At 30.3% G+C, this 13880-nt stretch overlaps 1 protein-coding gene across 2 annotated transcripts in view; it reads left to right on the forward strand.

The window, feature by feature from the left end:
- The window catches only part of qless (decaprenyl diphosphate synthase subunit 1 qless), a 41312-nt gene that overhangs the window by 23298 nt on the left and 4134 nt on the right, over positions 1 to 13880 (forward strand). For both annotated transcript variants that reach the window (XM_089219230.1, XM_089219229.1), the window contains exons 5-7: positions 4237 to 4326; positions 4418 to 4549; positions 6810 to 7004. In XM_089219230.1, coding sequence (XP_089075356.1) covers positions 4237 to 4326; positions 4418 to 4549; positions 6810 to 7004 — 417 coding nt within the window. The remainder of the gene's footprint in view (positions 1 to 4236; positions 4327 to 4417; positions 4550 to 6809; positions 7005 to 13880) is intronic.

Below are 13880 nucleotides of genomic sequence, written 5' to 3' on the forward strand. Positions count from 1 at the left end.
AATTTTTTTAAGGCTACTAATAGTGAGTCACTGAATATAAACTTGTGTTATACTTTTTGAGTATATATTCGACTACTGTATGTAGGTATTGCTAGTGCATTAGCCTGTGACTGCAGTTCATTGAACATATTCCATATAGGTATGGTATAATTTTATACCATATTGTAGTCATCACCCGATAACTAAGACGTTATTAGTTTATAAATTGCTATAGTTTGTTTAATAATTTTATTGATGTATTTTAAAAGTATATTCTGTATTATGCATCTGTGTGTAAGGTTAAATTTAAGTAGTCTTAAAAAACTTTTTTTCTGAACTGAACTCAAGACAATACCTATCTATTAAAATATAATTGATTACTCCTGAATTTCCGTACAAAAAAAAAAATACACTGTTTAAAACGATGCTATTTAAATTAAAAATTATTGTCAGCACTCAACAGCTAAAAAAAAACTATAAATGCCATAGATTAATTATTTATCATACTTAGGTAGTTCTTAAACTGCTTGTAGAATGATGAACTTCGAACCGATAATAATTTTTTAAAGTCATTAAATATTTGGTCTATAATATATACGCTTATAAACATTATTCGGCTTTTAAATGTACAATCTTTGCGATTTCTGTTAAATTATCTATACTGAAAATTTAAACCAACATCAATCATCTATGAACAATAAATCTATATCTAGGTACTGACTATATAAAAAAAATTTTTTTTGCGTTTTCGAAGTAATATTTAATTAACTATTTGTTAGATTTTTGATTATTATAACCAGTTTTTTCCCATCTTCTTTTTAATATAATGTGTATTTTTCATATTATTTATGTACACATGAACTGCCAAGTATCTATACAACCCTCTTACTGAGTCCGCCGGTTGTCAGGTGAACGTTCGAATGTCCACGTGTGTAACCGACCAGCGTCCGTCCTTGACCGGACACAAGGCTGCACTTCTATCGGTTGTATGGTTATCGCATCCGTTGGGTATACTATCCTTTTGCCTACAAGACACACCTTTACTATATCTTCTCCTTATACATGCTATCTGCTGGAATGCTGTTTCTTTTCACATCCGACCGAATTATGCAACCACAGACTGCTGTATAATATATGTGCGTGCGATGAGTGTATATTTTCTCCTTAAACGCACCTCCCCTTGTGCTCCGGGCGGGCGTTTTACGTTTCTTTCTTTTCGAAAAACTATCCGACCTTGGCGTACAGCTTGGCATGACTAAGCAACGACGCTTTACTCATAAATTATTTGGATTAATATGTGTATATATATTATATATTATATGTAAGGTATACAAACGTATTTATTTTTTTGAGTAGATTACATAATACAATTGTGCGTCTCTTTCCATTTTGATTTGCTCTCCCGTCTAATATAGCTATATCACTAGTTTGCGAAATTATATACGACGATACCTAATGTCCGATGGGCGAAAGTAAACGAACATTATTATATTATGTATATCGACTTTGGATATCCAAGGTTTTTCTGCTTTGTACATGAGTAAAAATCTATGTCAGACGTTTCAAAGCTTTGACGGGTGAATCAATTATTAATGAGTAAACGTATAATATAATATACTCGATGGAAACACACGCGTCCCACACAGACATACAGAAAATGTATAATTATATAAGGTCATTCCGGATGTTTATGTGAACACAATATATAGGTACCCCTGAATTTTTGAAAAAATACTTATACATTTTATCGTATGACCAAAATCGTGCAATATCAATCATATACATCATTTGTTGAGGGAAAAATACTACGTCACGATCGCATGTGTATATTATTCGACATAAGCCAACCTAAAAAAAAATACATGGACAGCATTTATTGCCATGTGAACTTTAACTTACTTCCATTCCATCAATAGTTTATGCGTATATTATTATAACTAGAGTCGATAAGTGCGATTAAAAACTTAAGTCTGCGGTATTGTCAGTACTCGAATTTTGAGATTTTTTCTTAAAAACTAGTCAAAATACTTTACTAAAAGCTGAATTTTGAATTGTTGAAGTCTTATAATTACTTGTTATTTGTTCTTACCTAGTATTATGAAATCAATTTTACTAAATAGTTTCTTAACCACTCCATTGTTTACTAAGTATAAATGACATATAGGCTAGTACTTAAATTATTTATTGCAACATTATTTTTATGTTAAACAAATATATAGTTTCTATTAGTTTATTATTGTTATTTGCATTACTGATTCCTTGAAACTATATAAACATTAGAATCAAATGTCTGGAAAAATTCTCATTAAGTTCTTATAATATTGATTTATAATTAACCACTTAATATAAATAAGTTATAAGTTTATATATTATACTTATAATGTAGGTACACGTAAAATTTACACTTTAAATAATAAAATATTATTATTTATTACTCAACTAAATAGTAACTATAACTAATACTGCATTTTTGGGGAGAAACTACATGAGAAAGTTTGTTTGTTTTATATTTAATTAATTAATACTTAACATGTAATTGTTGGTGGCGTAAACCAATCTTATTATTATGACAGTTGTACATTTTCTACGTATTAAGTACCTAGAAAATAACATTCAATTTCCTAATGTGTGTATTTGGGAATTTCTTACGAAAAAAATTCCACCATAATGTATATTTAATTTAAAAATATGTTCATTAGAAATTTTAGACTAATATTTTAATAATTGTATTCGCATTTGTGTACTGGAGTAGTTCTATTATAATTTATAATTATTAAATAATACTTATCGGCCACGTAAAATATTATTCATTAATTTTCATAGGTGTATAATTAGGATATTAATTATTGTGATATTAGGCACAGATGCTAAGTTATTTAATCTTAGAGGAATCTTAATAGAGCTATAATTTGACCTTATTAGAAAATAATATTTTCAGGAAAAATTTCGTAATGGCCTTTTATAACGCATTCTTGTATTATAAACTTTTTTTAAAAACTAAAATAAAATTTTAATTTTATGTTTTTTATTCTTGTCATATAAATTAGTGCGTTAATATATAATATAATATATAAAATATAATATAATATATAATATATCTGAACGTTTCACGAATGACGTTCAATATACATTTAAATTTTTATCTTTTATGGTATATTTTAGATATTAGTCTCAGAGAAGGTATATCAGCCAATTTCATCAGTCATAAATAATATGTAAAACCAATATTTCTGTCCGACCATCATATTGTGTCATTATGTTCGACTAAGGGTCATAAGTACACGGTCACTTCGGAGGCGTAACCGGGCGCTCAAGTTAGGCAACTCCTACTACCTTCGCGACGTAGATCAACCAATGAAAAATTATACATTTTTATTTTATTTTTTCAGTCTCTCTTTGAAAGAAGTAAAGTATATGTCTGATTCGTCTAATCTAGGTATAATGGCCATAAATACTATAATTATTTCAGTGAAAGTATATTTTGGCATTAACTGTCTAGTGATAACCATCGTATTATCTAAAACTCATAGGACGTTAATAATCGATCTGCTATACTATTGATCTTAAACAATGTAATAAAAAACCCTTATCCCATTGAAATGTTTTATTTTATATTAAAATATTTAATGAAGATTAATTAAAATCATATTCTATATAAATAGAAAAGTAAAAAATAAATAATAATGATGAATTATATCTACTTTTTCGCATATTTTCAGATATATTATATACATTTATTTATTAATTATATATCGAGTACTTAATGTTGTAGTATTTAAAAAAAAAAATTAAATAAAAGTTATTATTTTTATCGCAAAGTTATGATTTTAATCTCTAATCATCAGAATAACTAATTAAACGTTGTTTAACACAATACGTTACCTTGTTGATGTGCTGTTCACTCGAGATCCTATTATTTTTTAATAATAGTATCAAACTATAAGTTAATCAGCTCATATCATAAATAAATGAAATTTAAAATGAGAATATTATAAATCCTTCAAAATCCATAAATCGTTATTATATAATGTGTAATTAAAATGCTAACAATTGTGTTGAAAGATAAATATTAAATATTATAACAATATAATGCATTCAATCGATTTCTTATTAATGTAATTATTGTGTGATGGCTAAACACTTTTTTTTTTGTACGTATTTATAATTACTATGAACTATAATAATATGGCCATGTTAATAATAATTATTATATATTTATTAACAAATTGTATGACTATTTTTTGTTTTATTTTTCAGGTAGCCATGGCTGGTGATTATATATTGGCAGTAACATCTATGATGATCGCCAGGCTTAACCATAATGACGTCACAATCACGCTTAGCCAAGTACGTGTAATCTTGTTAATGTTAATATTAAACCAAACTTAAATATATCCTATATAGTATCGAAAAACGGCACAAATTGAAAACTTTACAGATCATCACTGACTTGGTTCAAGGGGAGTTCATGCAGCTCGGCTCGAAGGAGACTGAGAACGAAAGATTTGCTCACTATTTAACGAAAACTTACAGAAAAACAGCCAGCCTCATAGCCAATTCAGTTAAAGCTGTAAGTAAAAAATTATGTAACTCGATAAATACCATAGAATAAAGACTAAATAAAAAGTTCATTATAAATTATGACTGCAGAACTTTTAATATTATATTTTATATTTACAATCAAATTGTTTATGTATGTAAATATTAAATGTAAATTGTTTAACCTTAAATACCTCTTCCCCTTATAATATTTTAAATCATAGTATCAGTTAATTAATTATTCGTTATTGGATATTTATTTTTAATCATATTCACGCATTGTTCTAAGCATATTACACGGAAGACCTAATATTATATTATAATTTGAAATTTAAAAAAAAATTGTATTAAACCCATAACAGTCTATTATATAGTTTCAAAGTATCTAACATTCTGCTATAATCCAGTCCTAAATTTATAAAATATCACCGTATAATTTACGACTATATTATTTTTATTCTTAAAAATCAATTATCGAGAATTTGTTCTTTATACCAAAATCCGATTTAGCATATCATCCTGATATCACGTTGTTCGTAAATTTTCAGCAGCAGCTTCTGTGCAATTATTGATGTGATATCTGTATCCAACGTTCCAGTCGGACTTGGCCTTATTTCTAAAACTAATTACCACGGCATCGTCCGAATTCGGGATGGAAGCGTATCAAATATTTTGCACATCATTTATTTCCCATTCTCGTCGACGTTTATATATATATATATATATATATATATATATCTGCCTGTGTCGTATATACACTCTGCGTAAAACAATTACATTACGTATTCATTTTTGCACCGCTCTCTTGCGTTTAACGAACGCTTCAAATTATTTCATTTCTTTTAAACGCCTGGCTGAATCTCAAGGACCTGTCGAAGGAATATATAGAACATGCACGCAGACGGTAAAACTGAGCCATAATAATTTGTTTCTGTCGATTCACTCGTGACAATGTCCGGTAAAACTATAATATGCACCGGACGCTGCAAAGGTAAAAAAACACCTGTTCCACGAAATTTATAGAAAATATACAATATCTTATACTCGTGATAGTATATATACCTACATAATATCATACAAATGCGATGTTACGTAGGCAATTTAATAAAAATACTATACCTGCAGAATTGAATCATGAACGCAGTGCGTAGGTATGTAGTTTTGTGTGTATAATAAATATATTATTTTATCATTGATCGTTAGTCGTTAATTATTAAAAATGAACGTCGTCGCACAGAATACATTACGAAAGAAAGCGAAATTTACTTTGCGCGTACATACTGCAGTGGCGGGTAAACCCTATACTTTTAATTGCCGTATTGTGTTAATAGTGTATAGTTCATATGCATATAAAATTACCATGCGGATTAATTAAAACATTTTGTGTTTAATATATATTACATGAATTTTCAGGACGTTCCCAAATTATTACCCTATTGTGTTATAGCTGGTCAATTCCTCGAGTGTGATTCCGCAGTGGATATGTACGCTCGTACTACCTAATTAATACCTTAAATCATTGTTTACAATGACTTCACTAATGGCGTATTATTATTATAATACTATATAATAAATAAACTATTTTTTTTCAGCACTATTATAATAATTATTATTAGGTATAATATGTGCTGAAACTTTGGTTGACGAAACGTTCGCGCAAATACACAATATATTATAATCTTATATTATTATGTATAAAATATGTAATAATAATATTATAATGATGTATTGATGTGTAATGTGCATGTGCATGTTGGTATACCAGCAATACTATTATTTATAAATATATACCTATAAAAAGAATGAAAACGTTACATTACGAAATCTCCGTGAGACTTTTTTCTTTCTTTTTAAATTATTTTATTGTTCTATGCTAATAACGGAATTCGTTCTTATAGTAAAACAGTTCTATTCAGAATACTAAGCGCTATTGCGGGGAGACTCGGAGTAGCGATTTTCACTTTTTGACCGGTGTATTTAAGCATAATATAAAACTGTTAAGCCACCTGTACACTTAACGACTGTATAACCTACATCTATACATACCGTATTACACACACCGACCGGGGTCGAGTTCGGCTATATGCAAACTGTTCAGATAAAATCTCTGCGGTATGAATAAAAAAAACATTGTTCGATGCATTATTTTGGTTATGACTGGGATAAATAAAAACGGATTTTTTTACCGCGCGCTGATAATATAAAATGTATACCTTCTAAATAAAAAAAAAGATTTTTTCCTATAGTTTTCTCTATTATTATTATTCATTTCGTCGTTGTTTACTTCGCAGGAAGCTATGTTAGCTGGTGCCGACGATCAATTGGTCGATGTATCGTTCGAGTACGGCCGCAACATAGGCCTGGCGTTTCAGCTGGTCGATGACCTGTTGGACTTCGTGTCCAGCAAAGATGCCATGGGTAAACCGACGGCAGCCGATCTGAAATTGGGCTTGGCTACCGCTCCAGTACTATTCGCCTGCGAAAAGGTATGCATATACTTCCTTTGCTTCTTAAACTTTTACTGAATATTAACTAATTAACGCTAAATCTAAAAAACCTCCCAAACTATTTGAAACTTGATAAAAATTATTTATCATTCAACTTTTAAAATACCAGACCCAATCGATAGAGACCGTATTGACTGTTGGATTTTTTTTTAAAAAACGTGAAAATAGATATTCGAGTTTTTTTTTTTTAGTTAAAGTAAGTATAGTAAATTAGTCAAGTATAAATATACATAAATTGCAGTATATAAACCAAGATACTCTACAAATTAATGAAAATATAATATTTGTTTTGGTTCTCTGTAATCAACTAAATATTATACATCAAACTGTATAGTTTGATAAACTTACGTATATCGATGTTCAAGTCGTGAAACCACGACATGCAAACGTGGGACATGATATTTAAAAATATTTGAAGCAAAATTAATTCATCAATATTATTTTTTCCTAATAGGTAGTTTAGGTATTTTACCATTCCTTAAAATCGACTAGTTCATAGTTATATTATATACATATTATTGGCATCTCATATTCACTATCATTAAACATGTGGTATTCATACAGGTCGTTAAAATGTTACATTATGTAAATCTAAACGACCCTGTACTTAAACACAGTAACCTACTGCCTAATAATTGATTTAGAGTTTACCCGCCGATCGTTCCTTCTACTATATTATGTATTATATATATATATATATATATATATATATATATAATATTGAATTACGATAGATTTTTGCCTTCGTCCCGAAAAAAACATCAGTCTCTGTTATTAGAAGTATAACCTAATTGCAATGACCAATAACCGTGTGTGCATTTATTTTTTATATTTCTAGAAAATAAATATGTCTAGAAAGGGTCAATTTAATTGTTTTAATTATTATTAACTGTAATATACGATTTATACAATTTTCTCGTAAAATACGAATATAATTTTTGATTGTTGTTGATTTTTATATGTAAATATGTCTGAGATAGTCGTTCGTTTTGACAACTTTCGGTCATGAAGGGTTAAATCAGTCGGTAATTTTGTCCAAGTGCATATATAGAGACAGAAGATGGAACGTGTCTCTGCTCTCACTTCCCAATTACGTAACTAAATGTAATTATATATTATACATTTCATATTTATGCAATTATATCACAAAAATTCGTTTTTAGGATATGTATTTTCCTATACACTTTCGATTACTTATATCAAATCGTTTGATCGTCCTCGGGTACGTGACTATAGCCACATATTCCCCGAGGTGTATTGCGGACACTTTAAATTGGTGGTCAATGGCATCTCGTCACCAGACTAGCTGACTAGCTCTTGTATACATAATATATTTTATATTAAGCACATATTCTAGTGTTTTATTTTTTTTTTAGTGACAATGATTTTTTTAGCATATTTCAATATTGTTGATGAATGAACAATAAATATTTTCAAACCTATATCAGCTGCGTGCCCTATATACCTAACCTAACCTAACCTACATGTCTAAAGAATCGCAATTTTGTCGTGGCAATTGTATGCGGATTTAAGACGACCCGGAAATAAAAAGTAATCATCGTTTAATCGAATCGAAAGAATTATTTCTGTTGAGGTTGCTCATCGCCAAGTTTCTTTTACCAAAAATATACCTAACACAATATAATAACCGCTTTCTTGCGACCAATGGGATTTCGCCGGAACCGGCGTGCATACTTGCCAGTATATTATTATTATTATTATCATTATTATTTTGTGGCCGTAATCCGTCCTGCACGACAAACCAGTTGGTTGGGTTGTAAATATGTTTTTCTCTTTTATTACGTCAACAATATGGGTATCTACAACTCGTATGTATGTTGGTTGTGTTTCTCGCGCGCGATGTAATAATCCCGGGGCAGAGCGCAATCAATTGTGTTTAATAATCTCACGCTTTTCGCTACAGACGTATATAACACGTTTATAAAATAATATTGTAATATTATAGATACGCGTGCGCGTTTTAATATAAAATATATACATATACGGGAATGGGTAGTTGGACATAATAATATTATGCGTTGTTTTATGACGCGAACCTGATGCGCGCGTTACGTTGTCGAAATTCAGGTTATGATTAGAGGCATGTCTGTGATGTGTGTAGGTACTCTCCGCCTTAGAATGTATCATGTATGTATGCAATAATTATACTAAGTAGGTAGGTAATAATTTATTAACAAGGGTCATTGGCGGATCGCATCTCCTGAGTAATTTAATTACTTTTTCTCGCGTAAATAACGACGTTTCCATTTTTCTTTCACGCCTACTTAGGTGCTTACGTTTTTTCGTCTCGGCCAAGCGATGTAAGCTCGGTGCATTATTTTATCATATTATGATACACCGAGTATAAACAAAAATAATTTTTTCCGAAACTCTTCTTCGCCAGTAATCAACAAGTATCACGATTTACGATAGCCAGCACCTGTATTATAAAAAGTGAAGTGGCCTACATTAAAAAATTGATATTTTCTCCACTGCATTGAAAAACTTTGAATTATACAAAATATATTTGTTTTCGTCACACCTGATTCAAAAGTTCAGTTTTTGATGACAGTTAAAGCGTTGGAAAAGTGACCTTATTCCGTCCAATGGTTAATAAAATGGGAATCCCGTCATAGTTAGGTTAGCCAGCGTATACCCTGCACAACTAGATACTGAAATTCATAACACGGTCCTTATTAAACATAAGCTGTTGTTTACGTCTTAAACAGTTAAATTCATATTTAGCATACTTGCATGATGCGTAAATAATAATATTTTTCTTTCACGAAATTAAATTCCTTGAATAATCTGGTTGTTGCATAGAGCCCTCCATAGGCCTGACAAAAAATATTTGTAACTCGTGCGGGAAGGCAATTTCAATTTTGGTCGAAATGCGGCGTTCGCATGTGGTTCATGCAGCCAGAGACATAATTTGGAATTTGGTTTGGGGGGGGGGATTATATATTTTAGCGAAATCTGTAAGCCTAACTCAACTTAATCTACAGTAACCTACCCCACCAAATATAAAATGTTAACAGTAAATAAAAGTTTTTTGGGATCCATCCCCTCCACCCCTTAATTACGCCCCTGTATGCAGCACACGTCGCCCGCAACTGAAATAGCTCAATTCCCGCACTTACTACACAATAAACTATTTTAACAGTCGCTTTTATAATCTCTAGTGTAATAATAAGTAAAGCACAACAAAAAATAATCTAATATGTCCAAAAACACTTTATAATATTAAATAATTCACTGTAAAATCGGCATTACATTATGTCCCCCTTCGTGAAAAACTTTGACCGTCTTATATGACGGCCGACGATAGACGTACAAATCGATGGCTAAACAACAAAAGAATCATAACTTGAAATTCAAGTGGCATGGCCTATATTATTGGATGGAATTAATTAACAAACAGACGTACAAATAAAAAGTAAGTAGGTATTTTATAACAAAATGCCGAATTATAGATATATAGGTGTGCAAAAAGTTGTTACTTATCAAAAATTTAAAAAAAATTATCAACATCAATACAAAATGTTGTTTAACTCTCCTGAAAACCTTGAAAAACGTCACTTACCCCCCTTTGTTGTGGAACGTTCAATATGATAGATATTATTATATACCCGATTTAATTCGAAAAAATACAGTACACCTACCTTTTTAATACAACATAATATAACCTATTGAAATTCACTCGGACTCGATTTACCGGTTGATAATTGATTATGTACCCAATCATTTGGGACTCGATTATTTACCTGGCCCCGGCGACGCAGTTAAATCAGTGGGTTGCATGAGGAAGGGGTACACGATGTGTGTATTGTGCGAAAGTAAGACGACCGCGCCTAACCTAATTACGGCTCGATCGACAGACATTCGGTACGTCTTATATATTACCATCGAGGGCGGCACATATTGTTTGAGGGACGTTAAGAGAGTTCAAGTTATTGCAAATGTTTCGTGTTGTTTAAAGGAATAAAAACTCTTAGGAATTAAATTAAATGTGAAATTCGTGTTAAAACCGTCTCGTTATATTTTTTTTTCATTTCTGTTTCACTATTATTTTGTGATAACCGCATAATAATTTACTATTATAAATCTGTACTACAGATTCTGTAGAAACGTTATTCGTATTTTTACAATGATTACCTATATTGAATTAAATTATTATTATGTAAATGAAATTAATATTGGTGTATAAAGTAAGCAGACGTTCGTTCGGTCTAAAACTCTTAAGGGGAAGGGTGCAACTAATATTTATCTCAAGGTGATTTACGCCGGATCTATTGCAATATCTTCAGTATTTAATTTTTATTTATATAAATCACTAAATAAACTGAACAAATTTTAGTGGCATAAACCACTCAACCACGTTACAAAAAAATTTAGTAAGTTGAAAAATAATTTTAAAAATGAATAATATACATATCAATATTAGTGTATGCAGCTGTCGTTTACTGAAAAGTGACAAATAAACTAGCTAAGTCTCTTTAAGACTCATTTTAATGGGTCTGACTATTAAATAAGTATTTATGATTTATATAGATAATTATAAAATAGTGAAAATGGCAAACCTAATGCAGTGATTCCACAGGTGACACTTTAACTGTGTGAAACAAGTAGCTTTTTCTTTGTAAAACTTTTTCATTTTTATCATTGATATTAGATACTTTGGTTGCACAACGGCTACATTGGATCACAGCGCTGAGCTGCGCCGAATGTTCTTATCAAATAAGGGAGACAGATATCTGTCAAAAAGTCACATACAAACGCCCTCTACACCTATTATTATAGCATGAACTCTTATACCATGTTACCATACTAATAATAATAATTACACAATAATTAACAAATTAATTAATATGATTAATTATTTTATTCTAAAATATGATAATTATTACATGGAATCTTAAAAAAGCAAGGGAATTTTAAACACGTTAATGTAGTACATTAAATATACATTATAGAGGCGTTAGTTTGACACAACTTTCTTTTAATTATTGATAAGAACATGATGTTCTGAACATCCAGAGCCGTCATATTCGTGCTCGTTGTGCAACCATAGTATCTATATCCATGGTAATTAGATATAATAACATACAGAATAGTAAAGCGGCATACTATCAGTGCTTGAATTAGGGGGAGGCGCATGGAAACTCAGCTCCTATACTATTTTTTGATTTTAAATAGCGTTCCATTACTACATTTTCCTAAAAGAACGCACGGGTACGCCGTACGCGGTATTAAATGCCAATGAATATTTTTATTTTGTATTTATTCAATCTTATAAAAAATTAAATAGTGTAAAAAATATAATAAACTTGTAAGTGTTGGAGAATTTTATTTTACTTTTTATCAAAAATCAAAATTGTTAAAAGTATCTTACAGGTAACAACAGTCTGTTTAAAGATCAATACAATGTTCTACTTGCTGACTTAGACATGTTACATCCTAAGACATGACCTGATAAATTTGACTTCCAACATGGTGATGCCAATATACGACGTTTGGCTAAACAATTTCAAGTTGATGAAATAGCATCATTACGTGGTTTTCGTGAATTCAAAGAAATTAAAGACCATTCTAATATTTTTGATCTTAAACCACTACTGACTGCAGTTAATACAGTGGCAATTTCTTCTTGTGCGTGTGAACGGACATTTAGTGCAATGAACATGTTCTTAGTGTTCTTACACCTAAACGAAATTCATTATCCACACAGCATCTATATTCATTACTATTTATAAATTGCGTTGGACCTTCTGTAAAATTATTTATACCCAGCCCATACGTACACTCTTAGATACTTAATGGACGAAGAATTGCGGATGAAGTGTGTTGCCCAAAAAGAGTGGAAAAAGTTAATGATGTTCGATGTTCATGTTTCTTATATGCCTTTATGAACTTTACTTTAATCGGGTCCTAGCTCCTAAGCCTTATCCATTGTATTTTTTTTTTATTATTATTATTGTTAAATATTAACATTTAGAGAAATAAAATATATAAACTAATAAAAATATAGTTATATTATGGTAATAATTAAGGGGGTGTGGGGGGGGGGCAAAGCTCCTCACGGGTTAGTACTCAATAAATGTTCAGTTGGAACACTGTTTTTGAATTTCTACTTGAGTTCCCTTTCTTTCAATTTCCCAATTCGAGCACTGCATACTATACTATTTTCTCATAAACTAAAAAATAACTTTTCTAGGAATTTTGTTTAGGATTTTATGCTATAAGACAGCCTTCTTAGATATATGTACTTATATTTTATATGAAGAACTATTTATTATAAAATAACAGGTACTTAATAATACCAATAAATCAAGACTTTTTTTTTACAATATGTTACTAATTAGAACAATAAGTAAAATAGATTGAAGAGTTTATGACTTGGATAAAAACCTTCCATTAAAGGCACTTTGTCGGTTATCTAATCATATACATAAGCATTTACAATGACATATTACAGTTATAAAATAGATTTATATTTGCTAGATTAGTAGGTCTCGACACCACTGCCGTTTTAATGTTTTTGGGATTTCCTGGTATACTTTCTTACGCAAGTCCTTTGATAAGGGATTGATGTGGTTTCGGACATTTAAATTTAATAGCCTGTAAAATATTTCAACTACACCGTGGACGGGCGAGATGGTAAGATCGTTGTGTAAGGTCTGGTTGGATACATAGAAGAGTGTTTTTATTACAGCACGGAGGATTTTTGACTGAAACCGCTGAATACGGTTTATGTTTGAGATTTTTTCAGAATCTCATACTTGGATACCGAACGTTCACATTGGTTTAAGATACGATCTGTATATTAGTAGCTTTACCTCAAGACTTAAACTTTAA

Source organism: Diuraphis noxia, unplaced genomic scaffold (assembly GCF_037042655.1).
Source record: "Diuraphis noxia isolate RWA-SAM2 unplaced genomic scaffold, SU_Dnox_SAM2 contig0002, whole genome shotgun sequence".
Taxonomy (NCBI): domain Eukaryota; kingdom Metazoa; phylum Arthropoda; class Insecta; order Hemiptera; family Aphididae; genus Diuraphis; species Diuraphis noxia.